The sequence below is a fragment of the Sceloporus undulatus genome, chromosome 6, assembly GCF_019175285.1.
Source record: "Sceloporus undulatus isolate JIND9_A2432 ecotype Alabama chromosome 6, SceUnd_v1.1, whole genome shotgun sequence".
NCBI classification, from domain to species: Eukaryota; Metazoa; Chordata; class Lepidosauria; order Squamata; family Phrynosomatidae; genus Sceloporus; species Sceloporus undulatus.
Genome location: NC_056527.1, coordinates 156,059,433 through 156,086,446, shown reverse-complemented (window position 1 = coordinate 156,086,446; position 27,014 = coordinate 156,059,433). Strand labels below are relative to the sequence as shown.

At 43.7% G+C, this 27,014-nt stretch overlaps 3 protein-coding genes across 12 annotated transcripts in view; 1 reads left to right on the top strand and 2 right to left on the bottom strand.

Annotated features, from left to right (window-relative positions):
- The window catches only part of ALPK3 (alpha kinase 3), a 59,986-nt gene extending 49,775 nt beyond the window's left edge, over nucleotides 1–10,211 (top strand). For both annotated transcript variants that reach the window (XM_042475633.1, XM_042475632.1), the window contains one exon: nucleotides 221–10,211. In XM_042475633.1, the coding sequence (XP_042331567.1) occupies nucleotides 221–569 (349 nt within the window). In that variant the 3' untranslated portion in view covers nucleotides 570–10,211. The remainder of the gene's footprint in view (nucleotides 1–220) is intronic.
- PATL2 (PAT1 homolog 2) overlaps nucleotides 1–27,014 on the bottom strand; it is a 741,315-nt gene that overhangs the window by 331,819 nt on the left and 382,482 nt on the right. The gene's annotated exons all lie outside the window — the stretch shown is intronic.
- Nucleotides 2,823–27,014, bottom strand: SLC28A2 (solute carrier family 28 member 2). Of its 5 annotated transcripts, none has more exons than XM_042475643.1 (18): nucleotides 26,894–27,014; nucleotides 22,760–22,873; nucleotides 22,583–22,671; nucleotides 22,154–22,251; nucleotides 20,903–21,092; nucleotides 19,348–19,489; nucleotides 18,587–18,700; nucleotides 17,122–17,199; nucleotides 16,653–16,733; nucleotides 14,847–14,927; nucleotides 14,189–14,314; nucleotides 13,468–13,598; nucleotides 12,310–12,478; nucleotides 11,396–11,593; nucleotides 8,997–9,078; nucleotides 8,079–8,177; nucleotides 7,164–7,278; nucleotides 2,823–3,797 (listed from the first exon to the last, which is right to left on the bottom strand). In XM_042475643.1, the coding sequence occupies exons 2-18, from the start codon at nucleotides 22,826–22,828 to the stop codon at nucleotides 3,674–3,676; spliced, it is 1,986 nt and encodes a 661-aa protein (XP_042331577.1). In that variant the 5' UTR covers nucleotides 22,829–22,873; nucleotides 26,894–27,014; the 3' UTR covers nucleotides 2,823–3,673. The 5 variants fall into 5 exon arrangements, with proteins under 5 accessions (XP_042331577.1, XP_042331576.1, XP_042331578.1 ...); XM_042475642.1 differs by lacking the exon at nucleotides 26,894–27,014 and adding an exon at nucleotides 23,898–23,969; XM_042475644.1 differs by lacking the exon at nucleotides 26,894–27,014 and adding an exon at nucleotides 23,898–23,950 and having other exon boundaries at nucleotides 22,760–22,869.

The following is a 27,014-nucleotide window of genomic DNA, read 5'->3' as shown; positions in this document are numbered from 1 at the left end:
ATATTTTTTTATATATATATGTAGAACCTAAGCTTAGAAAAGTTAATTTTTAGATGGCATCTCTCAGAATCTCCCAGCTAGCATGATCATTGTCCATGTTGGCCACAGGATTCTGGGAGCTGTTCTCCAAAAATAAACTGTTTCCAAATTCTATGTAAAAGTGCAGTAGGGGCGGGTCAGGAGTACCATGCCCAGGTACTAACCCTTTCTCTGTTGCCAGGTACCAAGGCCTGAAGGAGAGCTGCAGTCCCAACTTGCTCGACCAGTTTGCTGCTTCTCACCAGTGTAACCACTATTGCAAGCTCCTAGCTCTCCAGCGCCTGGAAATCCCTCAGCCGCCACCAAAAGGGAAGGGCTCTCGGAGCCCCATCATGGGCAGAAAGACCTCCTCGACCCAGTCCAGCCCACAGCTCCCAAAGAAAGGTCTGGCCAGCCCCCAGGCCTTCAGGAAAGGTTCTGTGAGCCCCAAAAGTGCCCGTAAAAGCCCTGACAATGGGGCATTGGAGTCACAGTTGGGAGTGAGGCCACTCAAAGGAGGGGACAATGGCAAGGTCAGCCAGCTGCAGTAATGGGCTTGAGGAGTCTTCATGCCAACGTGTATTGCATGGGGGAGGGGATGCCCTAGTCATGCCTGCCCTCCTGTGGCACCCCCCCTCTAAGTGTGAGGTCTGTTTTGTTGTGTTTGAAGAAGGGAAGGGCTGTGTTGTGCCTTGGGAGAAGGCCCTGCTGACACACTGCTCTTTGGGAAACTTGGAAAAAGGTCTTCGGGATGTGAGAAAAAACAAAAGACTGTGAGAAGGCAGCCATTTTGTCTTTTGTCTAATCCATACTGCCTCACAGAATGGTATTTGCATGCCAGCAGTGATGGCATATAAGGCAGGAGCCTGGCCCTTTCTTTGTGCGCCTGTGTGCACACTTTCTCTGTGTGCAGTAGATGTATTTTGACAAATGCCACAGGCCACCCCTGTGGCTTTTCAATGGGATGATGCTGAAGGCCAGACAACTGGACTGACAAGTGCAAATAGCACTCTGTTTTGGACTTCTGTGCACACATGACTCTGTTGCTGAACTCTTTCCTCACCAAAGTCTTGTCCCTCATTTGTTTTCCCTTTGATTGTGTCAGCCACAACCCCTGTGAGGCCTTTTCACCATTGTCTGCTCAGCCCCGTTAACTGGCGTCCCTCCCATTGGCATTTGCAACAAGAGAATGTTTCACCCACCCACCTCTGCTTTCATGATATAACTACATCTGAGGAGGCTGGGATGGTGTCTGTCTGCATCTGTATTTCAGGACAATTAAAATTGTCAAGCCTGGCGCAGTTGAGCATGGAGGGTTAGAGTAGGATGGGCAGCTCTGGCCCACCCAGATGTTTTTGACCTCAACTGCCACAATCCTGACCCTTGGTGGTGCTGTCTGGAGCTGGTGTGAGTCATAGGCCAAAGCCATCTAGAGGGCCACAGTTGCCTACCCCAATGTAGACCTGACTTTTCTTCCCATAGTGCTACAAAAGGGATTGAGGTGAAGCCCCTGTTCTGCATGCAGAGGGGTCCAAGCCTCCTCTGTGTTACCTCTGGTTCAAACAGAGAGTGAGTGCTGGCTAATGCCTCCTCCACCTGAGAAACTGCTGCTACTTACAGTACCTGCAAGATAATTCAGTTTCATGTGTTCCTAACCTGCTCATGACCTCACACAGTGTCATCTCTCTCTGTCATTGTGCTGGTTGGGCTAATTTCTTGCTTAGTCCAGGATCGAACTTTGCACATGCTTCCCTGCCCCCCTCCCACTGCATGCTTGTATACACCCTCCTATTTATAGTATGCGCCCTACAACCAAGACTTTCCTGGAGCTATGGTGGCTGTCATCAAATAGCACTATTCCAGAGCTTAGAAAAGTTACTTTGGGGGACTTCAGCTTCCAGAATCCCACCAGACAGCTTGATCATTGTAAATTGTAATGCCTATGTGGGGTTGGGCAGAAGTCCTCGCTTTATTCAAACTGCCACACTAGTAAGTAAATAATATGTTTCTCTTCTGTTCATTGTCATTATCATTTTCATACACTGAGCACTTTTTATGAACAAGGAGTTAGTAAGGATACAGGAATGGACTTTTCTTCCAGTTAGTAGGATTTTCTGTGTGGTTTAGTACATTTTGAGAGTTTGGATGATGATTTGACATAAATACTCCTGTCTTAAATCTTGATGGTTACAAAGGCTTAAATCAGGCTGTGGAGAAGACTCTGTTTTGGAACATCATACAACAAGACATGTAGGGCCTCACTTTCTACTGTCAGAACATCCTTAATCAGCATATCTTGAGTTACAAACCTAGGTTGATCTACAGCATACAGTACTCTGTCTGCAGGCCCTATCCCTGTGAGCCATGTATTCTAACAAAACATCTTGAATACTGGTGAACAACATGTGGCCCTTCAAATTGTGTGCTACAACCTCTATCAGCGCATTCACTGGTGAAGGAAGGTGGGAGTTGCAGTCCAACAACATCTGGGAGTTGCATACAATTTGCTGACCCCTGGATTAAAGATTAGATTCCCTGGAGATAAACGTATGGAATGGGATGTGTCATCTGGAACCAGAGGGGCAGCAGAGTCAGGTGTGTAAACCAAGATATAGTGATCAAGGGTCAAGAGAACAAGGCAGGGCACAACTTGTGGAAACACTGTGAACGGCTTTTCAGGCGTTTGGGTGTTAACGCACATCTGAAATCTGACCTCTTCCCAAAGTTGTGGTAAAACTGGTAACTAGATCTGAACTCTTGCATGTTCCCTGAAAAAACACAGATGACCACACTAGGCTGAAATACCTGTTCAATTGGTTGTTGAAGGATGAGTTAGTACATCAGTAAATTGTATTGATTCAGCCTATCTATAACATTTAGAACCTACTTTCTATCCAGCTAACTAACCCTTTAGAATTGCATGAAGATTTATTCAGGTGTTAAGTCCTTGTGAACTCAATGACTCTTACTCTGAGAGAAGTGAGAATATAGTCTTCCTTCCACATTTGGTTTTTCCACTTTTGCTGGGGCAGGAGTTGCACACTTAGCTGTGAATGTTAAGGGCCAACAATGTGCTGTACCCTAAAGCTTTATACCTATACCCATTTACCTGGTGGTAAGCCTGTTTCTGAATGGGATTTGCATCTGAAAAGGCATGGTTGTGATGTGTATAATTAATGGAAGGGCAAACATGAATCAGGAATCTAAAGACATGAAAAGAAACACAGCCTTCTGGTTGAACCAAGAGTGAAAAGGAATTTAGGACTCATTACCTTGCAAGGAAAGGCACTTGATGACTGGGAACCCACCTGATAGGTCCCTGCTCAACTTTTCACCAGGAAACTGTTGTTGTCCTTCTGGATATTTCTGTATCACAAAACCAAGATAAGCAAACCACAGTGGCTGCACTGATTGTTCTAGGAAGGTCTTGCCTGCGCAGGCGTACCCTTAGAGTTCTTGCATTCTTGGTTTATACCTCACGGTTACATTTGAAGTTGAAGTTTGGCCCCTACTGGATCCATATTGCAGTGTTTTACATATACAGGGATAACTACATGCGCCTTCTTCCACTAAAGATAACTTGGTGGTTTCTCATCATTCAAGTGGGGTGTCTTTTTTGCACTGTACTTGCTCCTTCTGTGGCAGTGACAGTTTACTAAGTACAGGCTGTAGCATTGTAGTGGCCACAGCACTTCTGAAGATAAGTGACTGATGTGTTGAAGTCCAAACTTTCCCAAACACCAGAGAAAGAGAGCGACCCGTTGGATGTTGTCAAAGTGCTGTGAAAGAGAGGAAAAGACAAGAAAATAAGGGCCGCAAACTCTACAGTTTCCAAGCATCAACGTGGCTCTCTAATATTTCTCTCTAGTGTTTGACGTGCAACTTAATGTTTCAGCAAAGGGTATCTGACAATTTTGTACTCTTGACCTAGTCACACATAATCAGAGAGACATACCTAGCTGTCCTCTTGTATGACTACAACTGCTAAGCATTTTGCTTACTATCCCCAATGAAAATTTTGATAAGGAGCACCCCTGTTCTGTAGGTTGGAGTCTGGAAGTTGTAATGTTGTTCTAAGTAAGGTGTGCTGGAATAAGGACCAATAAAGTAGAATACGAGACGCGCGACCCCAGTGCTGAAGGGATCAGAAACCTACATTGTCAATTCAGGGCTATTTGACTTTGATGGGAATTCTGGTACCTTTCTACTTCAACCCTGTGCATGTTTACTTGGAAGTAAATGCCAGTGTGTTTAAAGGGATTTATAGTATGTATAGTGTCCTTTTTAAAGTCCTGTGAATCTAAACTTTGTTTTAAAAGACAAGTTACTTGTTCACAGTCAAGGCAGAGAGCTTGAATGCTTGAAGGCATGGGCTGCTTCTAACATTAAAAATAAAGGCATCCCTGTGAGAACATTTGGTATAGGATGACAAGTGGGATTCTTTTAGGTATGGTAATCTTGTGAGTACAGTTCTGCATTCCCTTTGGCGCTATTGATGGGCATTGTCACCGTAGGAATGTTGGGTCCTGCTGGTTTCTAGCCCTCTATCATTGGAAGCATATTTGAGATCACAAATGCATCCACTTTTCCTCATGGAAGTATCTCAGGAAAGCAGTTAGTCATCTCTTGAACACCAGCTATAATAAAAAGCTGTTCTTGGTGTTGATTCAATAGCCAAAGATAAGAATAAGAAGCTAGGAGTAAGAAGAAAGGGAGGCATCATCCATTCCTTGTCTTGTGTCATGGGCCATGACTGGTTATTTTGGAGAAGTGAAGAATGGTAGAATACCTGTCTTACTTGCAGAGTGTTCCAGATTCAGTCCTGGTATCTCCAGGTAGGTCTGGAAAGACTGCTGCCTGAAACTCCTAAGTCTATTGTACAAAACTGAGCTAGTTCAAGCAATGGCCTGATTTGGTTTATAGCTTTCTTTGTGCCTGTTTTGTTATGACCATATATCTTTTCCTTTTACTTCTTTGGCTGCTTTATTGACTGGATTCAATCATTGAAATAACTTCTTCAGTTTCTATAGTGGTTTGGCCTGGAAACTCTGAAACCTTCCAATATTGCTTGGTTGATTTTAGCACAGTGGAAGGAAGGAGTAAGTTATGGGGGGGGGGGGGGGGAACAACTCTTCAGGCAGGTTGTAGATCTAATAAGAATCAGTACTATCCAGAAGATCACCAGCAGCATTCTTAACCAGTGCTTAGCACCTGTTATGGGCCTTCAAGCTGAGTTTGGCTTATGGCAACCCTCTTCTAGGCTTTTGTTGGGAAGATTTCTTCTGAGGAGATTTGCCTTCCTCATAGTGAGAGGGTGCAACGTGCCAGATTTACCCCTGGGTTTCCATAACTGTGAGGATTTAGATCCTTTTCTTGGAGACCTTGTCCAACACTAAAATCATTACGCCACACTCCTTTGGCAAATGTTATACTTTCTGGGAAATTAATGACTTCCTATGAGCTTTTTGAATCCAGAGCTTGGGAAAGTTACATTTTTAGACTAGACTTGCCAGCATCTCCAAGCCATAATGACCAATATCCATGCTGATGGGAATTCGAGGTGCAGTTGTCCAAAAAGCAACTTTCTCCGAAAGCTGTCAAACCTGTAGTAGCTAAATACAAGGAGAAGTGTGAGTAAAAGTTATTCCACGGAGCATAGGTGCCATCTGGTGGCCACTCTCATGTCTCCGAGGAAGAATTTCAGGGAAACTGAAAAACGGAGCAACAGGGAATTGTCTAGTCACAACTTGTGGTGCTTCAGTTTTCAGCATTTCAAATTTGCCACACTTCTCCAGAAAATAAATGAAAACCTCACCCACATTGCATAGCTCTCCCAGTACACTTGTGTAGTTGAGGAAGGTTGTGTGGAGGTGAGCAGTAAGCAAAGCTTACTGAATGGAGTTTCTTTTATGTCAAGGTTGTGGGTGTGGGTAAGAGGACAAAGCAAAGGCAGTCTTGGCACTGCTGCAAGGAAGGAGCTTCCTTTGCTTGCTGAGAGGGGAATTGTAAGGGGGAAGAAGAAACTGGAATCTTTCAGGTTTTGGTGTAGCTGGAAGGGAGTCACTTGCTTCCTTTGGTGGGAGAGGCTAAGCAAGTGGAGTCTTGGGATCTCTAACCTGGAAAAGGTCAACTCTGATCTTTTATCTTTTAAAACCTCTTTAAAACTGATAGTGGATTAAGTAAAACTGCTAACTTTGTGGCTACTTCACATCCTCCTAATCTCCAGTGGTTCCCTATGGAACTGGCTCCCACTCATTTAAGTCAATATCAATTTACATCACAAATCCAAGAACACAAATGTCAGTTGAGACTTGCTTGTAATTCCCATGGCCATTGTTCTGTCACAAAACAATTGTGTTACTTGTTGCACTGCTTATTCTTTTTCTATCGATTGATTGTTTTTTGGGGGGAAAGAAAATGCATTAGGGCTACTGTAATAAGAGAATGGCATAAGACTTGAAAATTTTGTGTTAAAATGTTTCCAAAGATGCCCTTGAAAATAACGTTTGAAAGTAAATAGAAACCATTAACTTGTTACACCAGTTCACCTCATTCATTGCAATACTCTTCGCATAAAACTTGGTTACACCCTCAGTACACGCCAGAAAGTAAGTAGCACACGTAATTATGCTACTTGCAACTCATACTTTCTGAGGCCTAGTTAAATGTAAACTTAAAATGAACCATTGAATTTGACCTTTTCTTTTTTAAAAAGAAAAAAGAAGATCCACATGTCTGTGATGCCATGATGGTTTAATGCCAACCAAGAGGCAACTGAGATGTCAAGGGGTGGCAAATACACAATGGCTTTTAGACTAAACTTTAAAGGAGGCATTTAAGGTGCCAAAGATCTGTGAGGGAAAGTGTTCAGCAACTTGGACAACTCCTTTAGTTCAGACTAAAACCTGGAGTGGATTTTTCACTCCACTGCCATGAAAACCACCAGCTGCTACTGAATGAAGGTACAGAATTATCATAGCAGAATTGGATGTGATAAGCCATAACACGCTTGTCTTCTACTACAGCTCTGTTCCATGGTTTGTTTTCACCTCATCCTTCATTTTCCCTCTGATGCCCGGAGGTGGCACTGTACCCTTTGCCAATATCAGTACAGCCAAGAGTTTCAAAAGGAACTGTTTGCTCACCTGGAAAACAAGTCTTTGCAGCAAATGTAGGCAGAATAGCTGGTCGAGTTGAGGTCAGTTCTGCTGAAGAAGTCTAGACAATCAATCACTTCTCCTCTGGGTACATAGAGGATACCTGAGAGAGGTTGCAGAGGCTGTGAAACAGGCTCACCCTCAGAGCTTGGAAGGTCTCTATTTTGGGATCAGGACTCCCAGAACTCCCCTGACTAGCATATAGGCATGTCAGCTGCTGGAATAGGGGAATTGTTATCCCAAATTAATAAATAACATTTCTGCTCACATCTTCTCTTGCTGGTTGACATTGTATTGGATTGTTCTGCAGGATCAGCGACACCTTTCCAAGGGGCTTGTGTTTCTTCATGGGGCCTGTACTTATGTCTGTGGGCTATGCTAGTACTGCTGAATGGGTAACTCCACTTGCTGGGCTCTAGCACGGCTTTGCTGTCTGCAGCATGTTGTGTATTCCTGCATGGCAGAAGGTTAGATTAGATGGCCCTTGAGGTCCCTTCCAACTCTAAGATTCTATGACTTACCAGCAATCTCCTTTGCTAATTTTGTTAAAGATTTCTTCCTTCCTTTCTTTCTGCACATCTCTCCTGAAAGGCCAGCAGGTTTGCTCATCATTCTATTCCCCTAGAAAGACCCTTTACAGAGGGATGAAAGCCCTCTATAGGAAAGATTTGTTTGCTGCATGGACCAATCCTTACTTTCTGAAGTACCAATGGCTAGAAAGTTGGATTGGGACTTGGGAAACCCAGGCTCTAGTCCCTACTCAGCCATGCTGTTTGCTCCTCAGTTTGCTCGCTCAGGGCTCCCCTCTCCTGTCACCTCTGTTCTTAAACTTGACATGTCTTTCCATTAACCTTTGTAACCTCTGCTGCTCCCCCAGCTCCATAGAAAACACCCAGACTGTACCTGCAAGGCATGCATTGATCAGGGAGACGCAGGCCCCGGTGAACAAAGCCCTCAGGACAATGCTGGAAAATTCGCTTTTGCGCTGCGGTGCCATGGATGCTGAGAATAAAAAAGCAAGGTAGAGGTGGATGAGCAGGATGGATAGGAATGCAGTACTAGGTGTAGATTTTCTTCCACACACTTATCGAGCAGATCTTTCTGGATATCTGCAATGCCCTTGCTGAGGATATTTAAAAAGAGCTGGAAAAGTCCTTTTTTTTGGATCACCTCATTGGCCATGCTGGTTGGGGGATTCTGTGGTCCAAAAATGAATTTTTCAAGCCTTTTTAGTCATGGAATTTCATGCAGGGTGGAACCTAGCTCAAGAGGCAGCCTATGACATTATGCTGCCTGAGGCAATGGACAACATAGCACCACCTCTATTCCAGTCTCCTTCCTTGGAGGTCTTTAAGCAGAGGCTGGATGGCCATCTGTTGGGGATGCTTTGATCTGGATTTCCTGCATGGCAGGGGGATGGACTGGATGGCCCTTGCGGTCTCTTCCAACTCTTATGATTCTATGTTTGACTGGACAGGCAGTTGGACCTTTGTTCAAATTAGGTCATGGGATGGTCTTCCAGCACAGCTTGCGGGCACTAGACTGGTTTAGGTGATGCAGGACAGGCAGTCCTGCCCTCCAAGAATGGGGAAAGGCCAGGGAGCTCAGAAGGAACAGCTTGGTAGTTGCCACTACTGCCTCTAATATATACTGCCTATGATGGTTGCCTCACTCTGCCTGATGGTAGGGCCAGCACTGCTGAACTCTGGACCAGGAAGGAAACCAGCTTTACTTTGCAAGGCATCAAGGTATTCTCCCTCAGCTTATGTTTCCTCCCAACCTCAAGGCCTGCGCAATCCTCCCAGTGGCCTGACAACTCACTCAAGCCACCCAGCATAATCCCGATGGAGCTCAGGTTGGCAAATCCACACAGGGCAAAGGTAGTGATGGTTTCAGCCCTGGCCTGGGGAATAAGAGACAAGGTGATCAGTGCAAAGAAAACAGTACAACCAATCCCCCTTCACCCATTCTAGTAATAGCTGGTATCTCTCTGTGCCTTTCCTTGTCGATGAGCACAGCAGGGATGTTTGGGGAAGAGAAGCATAAGAGCTCAGTTGCAAATGAGCATTTCAAGAAAGAGCTTGGAACAAAATATGCATTTTGGAAACAACAAATTGCAGAATCATTCAGTTAACATGGCTGCTGACCAGGGGGACTCGAAGCTGTATGATTTGTGGAAGGGAGAAGTCAGATCTGAGCCGCACACCTAGGGAAAAAGCAGCAGCTGTACAGGCATTTTAAAAGGAGGTACAGGGTATTTCCTTCTGCAGTATTAAAAAAAATACACAGAGTAATGCAGAGGATGATGCCTGTGTATATCTCCACCAGGATTCTAGCAGATGTCAGTAAATTTCCATTGTGAAACTAGGCTTAAAACAGCCAAAAACTATGACCACAATATCATTCTGACCTAATTTCTTGACTGTTTGGTTTCTTTTCCTCCACCTCTTGCCCTCACCTTTTTTGTACAATGAGTGGCCTGATGAAGTGTTCTGGATAAATCAAAGGCACACACCTTTTTATGGCATTTTGGTTAGTCCTAATAAAGCTATTGCATAACTGTCTTTTGGCTCAACGGACTGGGCTCTATGCAAAGTCTTTGTTTCCTAGTGTGACTCAGTACTAGCTCATTTAATACCTCCAAATTCTGTCATACCCAGTGAGCTAGAGTATGAAGGGCCTAGTTCTTTGAGAAAACATTACATTTTGCTTTGTTGGTTCTATGTCTGGCAAATGCTAGGCCATTTCATTCCAGTGTGGCTCACAACACATTGGATTTAGCAGACAGATAACATACTTCCAATAAGCAGGGCTGCATGATAAGGACAATCCCAGGGCCTGAAATTTCAGGGCCAAACCCTGAAACCTAGGGATAAGCCGTGTGAACTGAGGTTGAAGTCTAAATGCTCTGGTGGACACTGCTTTCTCATTATTGTTTGTTTCTGTACAGTTCTTTCTAGTTTCTCTCAAATGTCACCTATTCTGTATTACTTTCCAGACTTTCCTGAATAAATGTTGTGCTTGTTTTACTATGAACTGGATTCAAGAGTAATGGCTGGGGAAAAGAGCTGCGGAAAGTGGATTTCACCACTGTTTTATATTGACTTGGTGAAATGAAATTTATCCGAAAACTGTTTGAGCTTAGAAAAGGTACTATTGTAACTATAACAATTCCTCAGCTGACAACAAATACCAAGTAGTTAAAAAAAAGTCAAACACTTTTCCATAGTTTGAAAACTATATAGTGTGGGGAACTCTGGCCAGTGTTTGCCATTGGCCATATTGACTGGTGCTTCTGAGGGATATGCAAGCTCACAAGATCATGTTATGCAACCTAATGATCATGAATGGTAACACAGTCTGGAGCTGAGCATCAGCCAGTGCTCAAGCAGACACTAACAGGGTATTCATGCTGGACTTGAGAAGTGGCTCATGATTTTGGGAAGCAGCCATAGAGGACCTGCTTCATATGCAGAAGGTCCCAAGTTCAATCCCAGACATTCATTCATTCATTTATGGTCTTTGACTAAAGTATCCCAAAGTTATTTAAACATTATCAATAAATATTATCAGTTAACCAATCCTAGACATCTCCAGGTAGAGCAGTGGTTTTCAGCCTTTGGGCTTCCAGATGTTTTGGACTTCAATTCCCAGAAGTCCCAGTCAGTATGCTCATTGTTCAGGAATTCTGGGAGTCAAAGTCTCAAAAATCCAGAGGACCAAAGGTTGAGAACCATTGAGTTAGAGGGAGCAAGTAGCAGGGGGTGGGAAACAATCCTGGAGAATAGTGGCCAGTCACAGCAAATATGCTGGGCTAGATAGTTTGGTATAAGTAACGTTCCTGGGAATCATCTAAAATCAAGCAATTATGGACCACAATGCAACACTCACCATACTGGCCCATTTTCTCATTTAAAGCCCCCACTCCCAAACCCTGCTATTTCCTAATTGGTGGAGAGTAAGAGAAGCAGAAAACAAGTACCCAGCTATTTTCCAATAGCTGGACACAGATTAAAGATGTGTGTCCAGTTATAGGAAATGAGCTGGAGGCTGGTTGGCTGCTCCACCTGCTCTCCACAAATCTGGAAACGGCCAGGTTTGGGAGGCTGCAACTGTAAACAGAGGGACAGACAGGCGTCCATAGTTGCATCTCTAGCTTTGCCTCCTGATGCAGTATCACGCCCTTTATGATTCCTAATCGACGTATCTGGGACACTTGCCGAAACCCATTGCTTGTGATCACCATCCCACTCGGGCAGTCCATCCAGTCGCCTCTGCTTGTAGGTTGACAGTTGCTGATAGGCTACAAACTCGTTTAAGAAGATCTTCGTTCCCAGCATCTGAGCAACAAGGGGCGCATCCTCCCAGCTTGCTCCTAGCAAGAAGGCGAAAGGAACCAGGACATAGGAGCAGATCAACTGGAAGCAAGAAGAAGAGTTGGTAAATAAACCCAAGGAGCAAATCTGTAACCACTCTGTGGCTACTGAGAACTTTTGTTCCAGTTTCTCCATCTACCTCAACTGGCGCCCATGATCACCCCTACTTCTTCCACACCAACTAACTTCTTCCAGTTTCCATGTCTTTCAGAGTTACTAGATAATTAAAGCATCTGGAACAACAAGGCTCTGCAGAAAGTCTTAGATAGGATATGGTTGGAAGCTGAAGAGTAAATGCTCTCCAACTGTCCTGTTTTGACAGACACGGTACTGCTTAGTGCTTTGTTGCCACATTTGTTCAGATGCTTTTAAAATTTCCCTTTTATACCTTCTAACACATTTCTCCTTCCCCCTCATCAGCTTACTCCAACTTCTGGAAACTGAGTTCAAACTGCACAAGTAGTTCATATTCATAGTTTTTAAAATGAATTTTTTGGGCTATGTGGCCATGTTCTAGAAGAGTTTATTCCTGATGTTTCGGCATTCTCTGAAGATGCCAGCCACAGATGCAGGCGAAACGTCAGGAATAAACTCTTCTAGAACATGGCCACATAGCACAAAAAAACTATGGATGCTGGCCATGAAAGCCTTCGACTTCACTGTTCATATTCAGATAACCTGGGAGACAGAGAGGAGATGAGGAAACAGAATCCTGCCTGGCAGATTCACAGTGAGAGTGGTTGCCTTATGGGTAGTACCTGGAAAGAGAGTTCTGGCAGGTTGACCATAGCCCCCAGCCAAGAGAGCGTGGCATTGATGAATTCAAGCACTGCCAGGAAGGCAATGAGGTTGGCTGCGATGTTTGCAACCAGCCCCACGGAGATGGCTGCTCCATTTCCAGCAGCTTCCAGGATATTCTTCTCTTCCCTGTGGCAACATACAAAGGGAGAACAAAACTGAAAGGGTTGCCTAGAGCCTAGTGCCAAATTCTATATACTTTTTAAAAGGAGAATTGATTTAAAGTAAAGCTCTAACTGCTTTATGTGGCTGATTACTATACTAAAATATGTTTTTAATTGTATTGTTCTTTTAATCTTGCGAGTCGCTCTGGGTCCCAGTTCTGGGAAAAGAGCAGGATATTAATAATAATAATAATAATAATAATAATAATAATAATAATCTGTAGAAAGATCTTGTAGCACCTTTGAGACTAACACTTTGAGACTAATGTTATTCTCAAAGGTGCTACAAGATCTCTCCATGTACTGATTCTACAGACTAACATGGCTATATCTTTTAATAATAATAATAATAATAATAATAATAATAATAATAATAATAATAATAATAATAATATACCAGTGACTTAGCACCTGCGTTGGACTTTGCTTTCTTGTAAAACAAAAACCATAACTTACTGACTTCTTGATTCTTGCTTAAGGATATAGAAATTGTGTGTGTGTGTGTGTGTGTGTGTGTGTGTGTGTGTATCTCCTCCCGTTTCATATATAAAAATCAACTGTAAAGGCAGTTAACACTTCACTTGAATACCAGTGCTCTCAGAGGAAAAAGATTCCTCATCTTGACAGTGAATGGGAAGGTTGTATATTATACAGACCCAGAGGATTCTCTGAAGATATCAACCACAGCCGCTGGCGAAACATCAGGAATAAACTCTAGACTAGAACACAGCCTCATCGCCTGAAAAACTCACAAAAAATCAGTCCAAGATATTTGGCTGCCTAAAGCCAAGGACAAAATGGTACCCCCCCCCTTCATTCCATATACAGAAGCTGGTTGGACTGAAATTCCTTCAGTGCTGACAATAGGAATGGGTCCTCAACCATACCTGGATAGCAGTTCTGGGATTCAGGACAGGCTATATAGACTATACAGTCTCAGGTGTTTCAACTCACCCACAGGCAATTTTCACATCCTCCCGTCTCTGGAACTTGGACTCTTCCACTTCTGGGTAGACAAGTTTAGCCATCGCTAAAGCACATGGTGCAGCCATCACTGAAGCAGCAATCAAGGAGGAGGCTTCAATCTGCAGCAAGAACATCATGTTAGTGATTTGCACAGATGTAAGTTGTACTGACCCTCTGGACAATGCATAACAGTTATATCGAGCTGCTGGCAGCTTAAGCAGAGTTGCGCATGCAGGGCTGTTGCATGTGTGGCAGCACATTGAAGTAGACAAGGTAGTACGCAAATGCATGTGGCCTGTATGCCTTGCCTCTGTGCACTGTGCATTGCAACTGCACAGTGGATTGTTAGCCATTCTCATTAATCACTGATCCACGACATTGGCATTCAGTACAAAAATTGGGTTACTGTTGTCCAAAACAGTCTGCCAAAATAATCCCATCTGTGCAGGATCTCCAGCTAGAGCATCACCAGCAGTTAGTGGCCCAACCTCTTTCTGAAGATGTCCAGAGAAGGAGAGCCCACTACCTCTCTGGAAAATTCATTCCTTTGCTGAACCCTCTGCCAGGCAGGAACACAGAATCAAAGCACCCCTGGGGCAGCTCATTGCTTCCTATTGTATTGGGCAGAGATAATCCTTTCTATAAGAGTTTCCTTCACCGTTGGCATCTGCATTTGATCGTTTTTTCTTTCTTGGTGCGACATACTCACCCCAAATGAAATGTATGCTCCCATCACGCTGCCAGCAATGGTGGCAAAGCCTCCCGTCATTACCGCATGAACCTCTGACACTGTCATGTCTTTCAGGTATGGACGGATGAGTAGTGGAGCTTCTGTCTGGAGAACAAAAGAAAGACACAAACAGTTGAGCAGAGGAAGGCCAGTGTGTGGTTCCCTCAGTATAAATGGACTGCAATTGTCATCTTCAGACTTACTCAGCCAAGCCAAAACTGAGGGAGGATAGGACTTCCAGTCAAACAACATCTGGAAGCCAAAAGTTGATGGGAGCTGACCTATCCCCTCCCCTGTTCTAGAATTTTGCCAAGGATTTCCCAGCGCCTAGCTCTCCAAAGTTTTAAGAACAAGGAATACTGAGAATGATTTTGTATCTCTGGCACACACAACTCAGTAGAAGATAATGTCTAGTCTAAGACTAAAACACCCAAGCAGACAAAGAGAAAAGTACAATAAAAGCTGTATTTTAGGATAACAACTCCCACACCTGCTGAGGGATTTGGGAAGCTGCAGTCCAATTTTTTATTTAACTTTACCAATCTTTGGCATAGATTGTGTTCCAATCAGAGTTTTGCTGCAATTAGTAAGGGTACAGTTTGCCAGGGTTACTAGGGGCAAAAATGTGCCAGCTTACCATCCCCACAAATACATTCCCCACCACACTCAGAGTTTCTGTGGGTGCCGTGCCCATCGTGATTTGCAAGAGCCAGGACAACTGTAAGAATGAATTAGAGATGGTCAGTTACAGCACAACTTGGAAAGTTACTTGGAAAAAGTAACTAGTTACAGTTACTACTCAGAGCCCCCTCTCAAGCTCTGACAGCAAAACTTTGCCCCCTCTCCCTTCTTTCAGAATTTACTGAGTGCAAACCAAGAGTTGCACTGAAGAACCTAGAGATTCCTAAGTTTATCAGACAAGGGAAATTGGAAGTAGAATCCAATAGCAATCTGATCGCAATCATGGGGTTTCACGTTATTGTGTGATAACCCACTACACGCAAATTTGGGCAATGGGAAGTCAGTCCATACGCAATCATGTGGTTTCACATTATTGCGTGATAGACTGCCACACACAAATTCGGGCAATGGCATGCTATTTTCGGGCAATGGAAAGCCAGTTCGAACACAATGCACATTCACGTAATTGTGCTAAACTAGTAACTTTAAGTGAATGCGTTCCTCCCATTTGATAAACTCCCTAGAGAGAACACTCCACTAGGCATTTGTAGTTCCTCTAGTGCAATTCTATGGTCAATGTCTGGCAGATGTTGACTACAGAGTTGCACTACTCAGGTCAAAACATAGTGTTTTAGTTAGTTGTGGTTTTTCCACATTCACGGGGGTCCTATGCCCCAGTGAATGTGGAGGGACGAGTGTACTGTCAAAGCAGAAATACAATGCATTTCAACATAGTACAGAACATAGTACAGAACCTGGAGTGTATTTACACTATACAGCTGTAACAGTATGATGTCACTATAACTGCCCTGGCTCGATCTAAAGATGTCTTGGGAGCTCTAGAGGTCTCCAGGATAGAATTAAAAATATTTCAATGCCTCCCACCATCTTACAAATCCTAGGATTCTATAGTATGAAGCCATGGCAGCCAAAGTAGTATCAAATTACAATAATTGTGTAGTGCTGAAATATTGCTGGTAACCCATAAGTTGATACTTGGATTGCTATCTACACGCTGAGGTAGGCAATTTCAAGGCTCCTGCTCTCCCTTTCAACATTTTTTTAAACCTGGACTTGGTTTGAGGACTCCTTCCAACAGATGACACCCACTGAAAGAGGACTATTCTTTGTAAAGTAGGACACGTGGCCTGTAAACATAGAAAGTTCTGATTTAGAGCCATTCAGGGGTGTTTGGAGCTTCTGTGTCAATGGGAGTTCGAGGTACTGACTCTGTTTCCGGGTTTTAGTCCAAATTTAAAGAAGCTATCCAAGATGCTGAAACTACTGGGTGGTATTGGTGGTAGAAAATAGGGTTCTGGATCTTGTTTAATTTCTTTACAATTCAGATTAAAATCCAGAGGTTTACAGCCCTGGGAAGCCACTGAGGATTTGGAAACCTCTTACAAGCGGATGTGTGGTAAAGTTAAAGGACTGGTCTATCAACTGGGGGCCAGCATGGTGTACTAGGTTGAGCATTAGACTATAACTCTGGAGATCGGGGTTCAAATCCCTTCTAGGACATGGAAACCCACTTGAGTGATCTTTGGCATGTCTCACACTCTCTCAGTCTCAGAGAATGGCAAGGGCAAACCCCTTTTGAAGAAACCTGCCAAGAAAACCGCAGGATAAGATCACCTTAGGATTGCCTTATGTCAGAAACAACTTGAAGGCACAAAACAACAATAACAATATATCAGTTGGTTCCATAATGGGAACTCAATGGCATCTCCTTCAGTATCTAGAACTTAGTGTGTTGCATTACCTTAATTATAATAAACTGCATGACTCCCAGGTAGTAGAGAATGGACATCACACAACTGAAGAAGACAACGATGGGCAATACCTGGACACAGGACAATACAGCACATGTTGATTTTTAGCAAGTGCCAGCCAAGAACTCACATTGCTGCTGGTGATCTGAAGCATAGCAGGAGATGCCAGAGCAAGGGATGGAACCCCGCTCCTGGGCTTGAATCTAACCTGCTGGGCTTCTAGTGCTGACCGTGCCTCCTTCTCCATGACACCATCATTTTGTAATCACCAACTTTTTTGTTGTTGCAGTTTTCTCTCTCCTCCCATGCTTACCTCTCCTATCAGTCATTGGCAGTAAGATCTAAGCTAAAATATATTGCTATTTTGGTGCCATCATTTTGCCTGTGTGCCCATGCCCTTTGAAACTGAATTCAACCCAGGGCTTATGAGATGATCCCCATCTTGATCCTAATGCTCACCTGAAAGGCAAATACTTCCTGGATCAATATGTCCCCAAATACAAAGCTGGAACCAGCAATGGTGTAGTTCAGGAAAGTCTATAAGGAAAAAGATTGTGGAGAGAATGAATCTGGATAAGTCTTTGCCTGATTAGAATCATAGAATAATTGAGTTGGAAGAGACCCCAAGGGCCATCCAGTCCAACCCCATTCTGCCATGCAGGAACTCTCAGTCAAAGCATCCCAACAGATGGCCATCCAACCTCTGTTTAAAGACCTCTAAGGAAGGAGACTCCACTACACTCCGAGGAAGAAGTGTGTTCCACTGTCGAACAGCCCTTACTGTCAGGAAGTTCCTCCTAAAGTTGATGTGGAATCTCTTTTCCTGTAGCTTGCATCCATTGCTCCATTGTATGCTGTTCTCTGGAGCAACCAAAAACAAGCTTGCTCCCTCCTCAATATGACATCCCTTCAAATATTTAAACAGGGCTATCATATCACCCCTTAACCTTCTCTTCTCCAGACTAAACACCCCCAGCTCCCTGATTATATCAGACAAGTTCTTGTACAGATGTTTGTGAGTATCTTGGCTGTAACACAGCTGAGCAAATTTCCTTCTTTGGACTACAACTCCCAGAAACCCCCAACCACTAAGGTCATACAAGTTGGGGAATGACTAAAGCTGATGTCCAGAACAGGAGTTGCCACAGGAGTGCAAATCTGCTCTTTATGGCTACTCCCCTCAACAGCTGCTCCAGAGTTGAGGAGCTCTCCCAAGTGCTGAACCTCTGGTGCGGAAAAAAGGTCCAGCACATAGATGGCTCCTGCAGAACATAGAGCAGCTGTGGGAGGAGAAGCAGTAAAACCAAGAGCAGACCCACTACTTTCCATCCCACTACTAGGGATGGAAAGAATATTTGAAGATATCCAGAAAAATGGTTATAAAACATGCTTTTCAAGTATTGAGAAATCCTGAGGAGAAGAAACCTGAACTGACAAAAATCTTCACAGTTTGGAACTTATTCTGCATAAAATTTGCACATGGTTGATTTACATAGAAAACAGCATTTTCTGTGTATCTAACAGTGTTTTCTGTGGAGCAAACAACATTTTCTGCATGGGAATTAATATTTCTGCATTGAAATATTATTTTTGACACAAAAAAAAAATGGCTCTTTTCTACCAAGAGCAACCACATGCAAATTTTGCACAGAAGAAATCCTGAATTGCGAATAGTCTTTGAAAAAAATTGTGGCTTTTGAAGACTTTCTTGAAGCAGGAAGAAAATTATTGAAATTACTCATTGCTGTCTATGAGAAGAAATTTAGTGAATTTGGTCCCTCTAACTCAACATTATCTGACTAACAAACAGCTCTATATCCAGCCCTGTCTGGAGATATCTTGGGACTGAATCTGGGACCTTCTTTGTGCCGACTGTGAGCTCAGTCACTGAGCTACAGCCTTTTCCTACCAGTAGGCTCCATACCTGAATCTGTGCACCAAGCCACTGGAAAGCTTGAAATCCAGGCTCCGTCCGGATGATGAAGACTCCAAAAGCAAACTGCAGGCCAAGTCCCCAAAACACAGCTCTCCAAGACACCTGGAAACCCAGGGCACATACAAGAGGCAATATTGTGAGGACAAATAGTTAGAGAGCTGCGGATTTTGAGCTACGATTTCAAGAATTGTCCTACCAGTACGGCCACTGCCAGTACACAGGTTTGTTGTTGTTGTTGAAATGACTTCAAGGCAACCTTAAGAAAACCCTATCACAGATGTCTTTGGGCAGTATTTATTCAGAGATTTGCCATTGACTTTCTCCAAGGCTGTGACTTGGTCAAAGCCATCCTGGCGGTTTCTGTGGCTGAATGGAGATTAGAACCCTGGTCTTCCAGTGTCCCAGCATTCAAACCACTACCCCATGCTGGCTTTCTAGCAAATATCATTCATATATATACTGTTATATATATATATATACCGCCAATCAACTAGTTAATAAAATGTTCTTATATTTTCTGGTTCAGCTGCCAATTTTTATTGACTGTAAGGTTACAAAAGAATAACAGCTCATTCCTATGCCCAGGGAAGTACAGGTAGGATTGAAACCTATATCAATTGCAGTGTGCAGAAGTAGGCAATGTGATAGGAGGGATGGCAAAAGGAGTGGAAAGAGAAAGAGAAAACTGATGGTCCTTCTCACCCTCTTCATGTTGTTAGGCCCCAAAAGAAGGAAATGCTGCCACTTACAGCCCTGTGGTGCTTGGAGCAAGCAAAAAGTATCAACACCAACACAGCAAAGCCTCCCAGGGACACCAACTGCTCTCGCCTCTGAGACATGTCAAGAGCCAGCCACGTGATCAGCCCAATCAAAATCAGGGCACACAAAACCCTGCAAGGGAAGCAGACTGCTGTTATAATGGAAATACACCAAGACACATTTGAGACCCAGAAACATAGGAGTTTATTATCACACGGGGGGAAATCGGGGGTTTAAACAGTGATTATCCTGTGAATTAAGGTTTTCACGCACATCATGATTCAAGCACCATTATCCAGGGAATGATTTGTTGTTGTTTATTTGCTGGTTATTCCTGGGATAATGGTGTTTTAATTGCGATGTTGTGTGAACATCTTAATCGTGATTGTGCAATTTTTACGGGATAATCACTGTTTAAACCCCTGATTTTCCCCTGATTTCCCCATGTGATAAAGTCCACTCCCTCGGAGTGTAGTGGAGTCTCCTTCCTTGGAGGTCTTTAAGCAGAGGCTGGATGGCCATCTGTTGGGGATGCTTTGATTTAGATTTCCTGCATGTCAGGGGTTGGATTGGATGGCCCTTGCGGTCTCTTCCAACTCTATGATTCTATAGAATAATAGAGCCAGAAGGGCTGTCATAAACCATTGAGTCTCCTCTCAATACAGGAACTTCAGCCAGAACCCTCTCTGCAGGTAGCTTTTCAGCCTCTTTTTGAAGTTGCCCAGACAAAGAAACTCCACCATGTCTCTAAGTAACTGGTTCCACTGCTCAAGCACTCTTACTATCAAGCAGTTCCTTCTAATGTTCCATTGAAATCTAGCCTCCTGTAACTGAAAATCATTAGATCCAGTCATACTTTCTACAGCAGCAGAGAACAAATCTTCACCTTCCTCTCTGTGACAGCACTTTAGATATTTAGGAGGATTCTGGGTGGGACATGCCATGTAACACTCCAAATTTTGTACATTTTGGTATCTTTAAAAATTTTTTTAGGGGACCCGCATAATAAGGAGTGGTGGTTGGTCAATCTGCTGTAGGTTTCTGAAGTTAAAGTCTGAATTTTATATGAAAACCCTACCCCACAGTTTAATAGTTTCTTTAGATGTCAGACTAAAATCCAGAGCAGATACATCACTCCATGGCCACACCTCTGGCAATAATGGATGGGTCTATATACTGACTATTGTCACAAACATATACAGTCAGCTCTTTGTATCCATGTTCTCTTCTGGACCACTACTACCTCATCCCCCCATGGATAGCAAAATCTATGAGACCTCAAGTCCCATTGTTCCCAATGCATGCATGCACCACCACTGAGGAGATCAGGGCAGGTCCATCTGCAGATGCTCTAATCTGTAGATGGCAAGCCTGTGGAAGGGGAGAGTAGATTGTATAAATGTACATGTGTCGGGGAGAAACCTTTGTTCCCATCCACGCCCAACTATTTAAATGGTGGCAGGGGGGAAATAGTTCCTGTTAGCTGCCATGCATATCAGCTTGAACCCCTTCTAGAACTGTATAGGAGGCTAATCCTTCACTCACCACTTCAGCCATGGCCAGGCCCTCCGGCAGTATTTCCCACAAGGTCTCAACATTCTGACAGCTGCAGACCCCCACCATTTCTTCACCAAGCTGTAGGCCATGAGACCGATCGCCAGGCCGGTGAGAATGACCAAAGCCAAGGCTCGATCAAAATCCAGCCAACAGGCTGCAATGAAGTAGGCCAGGTAGGCTAGAGAAAGGAGACATAAAAATATGTCAGTTGTACAAGCTTTCTTTGGAGCAGCCCCATTGCTCCTGTCACAGAACTCCTTTCTAAGGGGAAACCATAGAATCATAGAATCGTAGAGTTGGAAGAGACCATCAGGGACATCCAGTCCAACCCCCTGCTATGCAGGAACTCTCAATCAAAGCATACCCCACAGATGGCCATCCAGCCTCTGTTTAAAGACTTGGGTCCATCCTTTTTAAATTTTCCAGTGGGCAGCAAAGATCATTCTATTTCATTTGCATTTTGGTTCATAAAATTATAGGTCAGCTGCTCTGGCACGGTTCATAAAATTTGCTTTGGTTCATCAAAGTAAAGGTCAGTTGCTCTGGTCATTCTTAATTGACTGTGGTTTTAGAACTATTTTTTTTAAAAAAGAGTAGCATGTCATGTACTTAATGTTTTAAATGTTTTTATCTATTGTACTTCACCTTGATGGGATCTGGTGGATTGAGAGTGTTAAACAAATGACTTCAGTCAGTCAATCAAAACAGAAAATTACATAGGCCTTGTAAATTTCAATGGGTCATTAGCAAAGACGTAAATCAGCTGATCAGCAGGTTTGTATGTAGCTTATCACCAGAACAGAAAACCAAGAACCTTTGTCCTTGCTATCACTTTTACCATGGATGCCTTTATCATGGATTGGGATAAATTGTTCAAGCTGGCCGAGCATATTGCACAACTAATAAATTGATAAGTTTCCCCGGAAAGAGTGTTTATGATTGATATCATGCAGTGCTTAGAAAGCTTGGACTACAAATCCCAGAATTCCCCAGTGGCCATGCTAGGAATCCTGGGAATTGTAGTCCAAAACCCACATAATTTCCAAACACTTCATACTGATCTTAATACACTGGCTATGATGCTATGTATTGTTGCATTGTGGTTTGGTGTGTATGTGTTTGCGGAGACACATACTCATGATACGCTTCTGCACTTCAAAACTGATCACCATGTCGCTACTTCGCTCTTCACTCCCCCAAATATTTTGTGGATTGTTTGTATGTGTGTGAAAATCTCACCTGCATACAAGATGCACCAGATGATCTTCTGTAGTAACTTGATGTTCAACTTGCAAAAGCACCTTGCTTTAGAAAAGGGCCAAGCCACAGTCTTATTCCTGAGAAGGATTACATCAAGAAGATAAGCTTTGCAAAAATGGAAGCATTTTTAAAGTGTTACTGCTGTGCAGGAGTGCAGATAAGGCAAGGCTGAAAAGGGGTGGCTATTTGAGAAGTCACATCTGGCCTGTGGGTTGTTGCCGATTCCATATTTGTGCAATGCAATGTGGGAAAGGCTTATTTAGTGCTCCTTCCAGCATTGTTGTGGCCCAGGGATGGAGAAGAGGGATGCTGGATATGGATTACCCTGTCCTTCCCAACCCTAAAGCCAGTGGGAGAGTCTAGGGGAGATTACCTCCTACCCCTTCCTTTACAAGAGGTTTCTCTGACCTCCAGACAGGAGCATCTTGAGTGCTGTTTTGCCCCAGAATCTCAGAAGAGTGATAATTCTTTGTTGCTCTTGGATTTCCATCTGATTCCTGCCAACAGTACAAGTACAGTTGTTATCTTTGGAAGAAGTGCAAAGGGTTAAGATAACAAGAGTGGAAGAATAATGGTGGAATTTACCGTGAGCTCTAAGCCTGGGTTCTCCAATCCATGGCCACCATCTTCAATCGAAATCTGAATTTCTCCCATCTCCCTGGTGCTGTGTAGCTGGTATACAGCCCTAACATTCACTGTCTGGAAGACATGATGTGTGATCAGTCTGGAAGTGATGGGGGCTTCAGTACCTTCTCAGTATCAGGGATGCACAATCATGCCTTCATTCTTTTATCTAGTCATGCACTCCTAGATCTGGGTCCAGCCCAGACTCTTTTGCAACTTAAGATGAAGGATACAATGCCACCTCCCTCACCTCAGCCACATGCTGACCGAAGTGGCCTTAAATCCTACTTCAATACTAATGAAGGTTTACTAATACCAGGGAACAAGAGTATAGATTAGGAGGCACAGGGTGGTTCATGTGGCTCTTATAGGTCTCTCTGTGCTCCCTCGGCATCTGCTTCCTGAGGCGGGTGCCTCGCTCTAACTAATGCTAGGGCCAGACTGTGTGTAGTTCCAGCTCTGAGCAGAGAGATTATAAGGCCCAGAGCTCTGAGCAGGAGAAAGAAATAGCAAATGAACAGAGGCAGAGATGTTTTGTACCATCCAGGAGCAGGCAAGCACACTGTCTGGCAATCTGTTCAGAACCTTGGATACTATCATTCTCAAAGGAAAGTGATTTCCCCATCTTGACTCTTTCACAAGATAGCATCTCTCCATTCCATGTATTGAAGCTGCCTGAACTGACAGGTGAATCTTCCCTCAATAGCTGCCTGCCAGCATCTGCTGCCATATGCAGTTCCCGCTCTCTGCCCAGCTTTGGACTGGCCCTGACATTACAGGCTGCGCATTCTTGCCATGCTTTAGAGGTAATTTTTTAAACTACTTTTCTCTCAGCCAGCATAGCCACTGACTTTGAAGTCCAAAAATTCCTACAACTTTTGCACGCTCTAATTCTTTCTTGCCCAAGAAAAAAAATGCTTCCAAAACAGCCATAACATATGATTACACTAGGTTGCCTTTAAATCTTTGCACACAGGTTCGTATGTCAACCCCTCCTATCCTTCCTGCATGGCACCACAGTGCCTTGCCGCTCTTTCAAGTGCTGCCCACTATGATTGCATTTATGATCTAACCCCGAGAGACTGGCAAATAAACTCACAGCAGAATCACGTTCTGTCCAGCTCCCTCACAGAGGCTTCCTTCTCATCGCCGCTCATCCGTGCTCAGCAATGGATCAGTTATCAATTAACAGCACAGTCCAAAGACCTGGAGGCAGAACTCCAGCCGGATCCTGCTCCTCCCCACACGTACACACCTGAGGATTGTTAACTCCTGAGTCAGAATCTTTTATCTTTGTTGTTAACTGCCATCAAATTGACCCCTTGAATGAGAGACCTCCCAGTCACTCTGTTATCAACAGCCCTGCTCAGATCTTGCAGACTCAAGACAGCACTTCCATGAGTGAGTCTGTCCACCTGAAATGCAGTTTTCCTCTCTTCTTATATCCTTCTACCTTACCAAACGTTGTTGTCTTTTCTAGTGAATCATGTCTTCTCATGAGATGTCCAAAGTGGGAGAATCTCAGTTTAGTCGTCTTGGCATCTAGGGAAAGTTCAGACTTGATTTGCTCAAGGAACCATATACAGTATTGGTCTTTTTAGCAGTCCACGGTATTCATAGAAAAGTTCTACAGCACCACATTTCAAATCAGTTTGTTTTCTTCGCTGTCACAATGATAAACAAAAATTGGAAATACGATGACAAGAACAATCCTAACTGCAGTATTTAATAATAGATCTTTACAATTCAGGATCTTATCTAGTTCCTTCATAGCTGCCCTTCCAAATCTATCTTCTTCAGATTTCTTGATTATAGTGATTATTGATTATTTAGGCAAGGTATGGGAAAATCAAGCCTTAACTCTCCCTAGAAGAAACTAATCTGAGGCTGTCATACTTTGGTCATATGAAATGTGACTCATTGAGAAAAATGTAAAGTGGAAGGCAGTGGGAAAAGAGGGCGATCATAGTACAGGTGGGTTGGTTCAATCGAGGAAGCCGCTGTTCTGTGTTTGCAAGGCCTGAGCAGGGCAGTTCATCACTGGTGCACTTGGAGGTCTCTCATTCACTGTTGTGTCATTCCAACTTATGGAATGTGAACCTATTGCAGGGTTTTCTTGGCAGGATTTGTTCAAAGGCGGGGTGTGTGTGTCTTCCTTTGCGTTCCACTGAGGCTGAGAGATTAAGGGCACTTGATAGATGGGCCCTATGGGGCACCATTGTCACGTGTGAGGGGCGGTGATTTCAGACGCCCCTTGCCCCTCGCACGTGACGAGGGTGTCAAAATGGTGGCGCCCTGTACATACGGGCGCCGCCATTGTGACATGATGGACACCTAGCATCTGCACGTCTCGGCGCCTTTCTGATGCTGCAAGTGCACCATTGGTGCCTTGCGGCATCACAATGGTGCCTCAAAAAGAACCCGCTTTTTGCAGGTTCTTTTGGCGGCACGAGGGAGCCACGCAGTTTGTCCGCTATGGCTCCCTCACGCAGCAAACTATGGCAGTGGCAGACCGCCCTTTTGGGCAGTCTGTATCCCACCAAGGTCACCCAGTGAGTTTCCATAGCTGACTGGAAATTTGAACCCTAGTCTCTAGAGCTGTAGTCCAGCACTCAAAGCACTAGACCATGCTGGTCCATGCTCTCTCTCTCTCTCATTCATAGGGTCCCCATAAGTTGTAGTCGACATGTTAAAAACAGAAACAACATGGGATCTGAATATCAAATATTTGCACACAAAATCTGTGCATAGTTACTTGCATGTACACCTTACTGAATTCAAAAGAATGTCTACATAAGATTGCATTTTCAGATTGCAACTGAATCTGAATCTGAATTTGGTTTACTTTGGTGAGATTCCAAATGAACACAGGACTTCCAGGGGAAAATACATGGGATAGGGAATAGTGGAAGAAAGAGTAGGAGAGAGCCTCTGGTAGATTAATATCAAGAGTGAAAAGTGGTGGCTGGAAAAGGGTACCTTTTCTGCTGTAGCGCACCAGGTCTGGAACACCCTCCTCCCAGATCCTTTCTTAGTACTGGCTCTATTGATGTTAAAGCTTTAACCAAACAACTTTTAATTCACCTAGGCATTCATTTAAATAATGTATATATGATTTTATATATCTATAACTTTTTGCCATATGGTTTTTTTTATTTTACTTTTTGCTAATCTATATGATAACTGATTATTTTACCAGCAAGATGGTAAAGTAGACAGGGACATAGCCGGGGGGGGGGGTTCTTGGGGTCCTGACCCCCCCTTCCATTAGAAAAATGAATGGTGTGTGCTGCTGTGCCGCCGCACCCAAGCCCCATTATGGCACTTAGTCTGGACCCCCCCCCCCTTCCTAAAATCCTGGCTACGTCCCTGAAGTAGATGTTGCTAGCCAATTTTATACTGTAGTCCGAAAGTGAACTGCAAATCCTTTGAATGAACAAATGCTTCATTTTGGCCTGTGAAAACTTCTTTTTCTAACAGGCACCACAAAGCATCCAATGAAGTAAGCAACAACACAAATCAAATGCATATGAATGACCTTTACTCTTTCCTGCATTTCCACGGGGAAAGTGCAATATGCTACAGTCTCCTTGGAGAGTTTCGCTCACATATGGTTGGTGCCAACTCTTTTACCATCAGCCTCTGAATGCAAATTAAAGAGCAACCTCCTCAATCATATGGAACTGGACAGTTCTGCGACAATGCTCATTTGAAGCCTTTTGACATTATCTCTCGCAAACAAATAGCTTCAGATGAAATAATTTAGATACTGCTCCCATTCTAAATGCCATGGCAGCTGACATTCCTCTCCTACTGAAGCAGTTTCCTTTGCTTAGGTTTTTGCACCCACCCCACCCCAATGTTTGTAGGTTTTAGAGGTCTACTGACATTTGATATTTTTTGCTCAGGAAGATGAGTGTGTAATTTAAACAGCATACTTCCAAAGTAGCCTGAAGCAGCTTTATTTTGGCCTGTCTGTTCGGGCCCATATTTTTGCAGTTGCAGGCCCACCTAAACCAAAGCTAGCCAACTAGATGCCTGGAATCTCAACTCTGACAATCATTACCCTAAGTTTAAGTCCAAGTGTTGACTTACCAAGTGCCCATTGATTCAGATAGAGGAGTCAGTTATTCAGCATTGCAGCAAAAATGTTCTGCTAATGTTCAGAGGCACTTAAAATATTTCTTGTCAAGTATTCTTCACCAGCTGTAATAAC

Coding starts and splice junctions, on each gene's coding strand:
- SLC28A2 (XM_042475643.1), bottom strand. CDS start 22,828: ATGGGAGAAATTCAGATTTCGATTGAAGATGGTGGCCATGGATTGGAG. Junction 14,315..14,846: donor GGAATGTATTTGTGGGGATG/GTAAGCTGGCAC, acceptor TTTGTTCTCCAG/ACAGAAGCTCCACTACTCAT. Junction 7,279..8,078: donor GATCAATGCATGCCTTGCAG/GTACAGTCTGGG, acceptor AACCTCTCTCAG/GTATCCTCTATGTACCCAGA.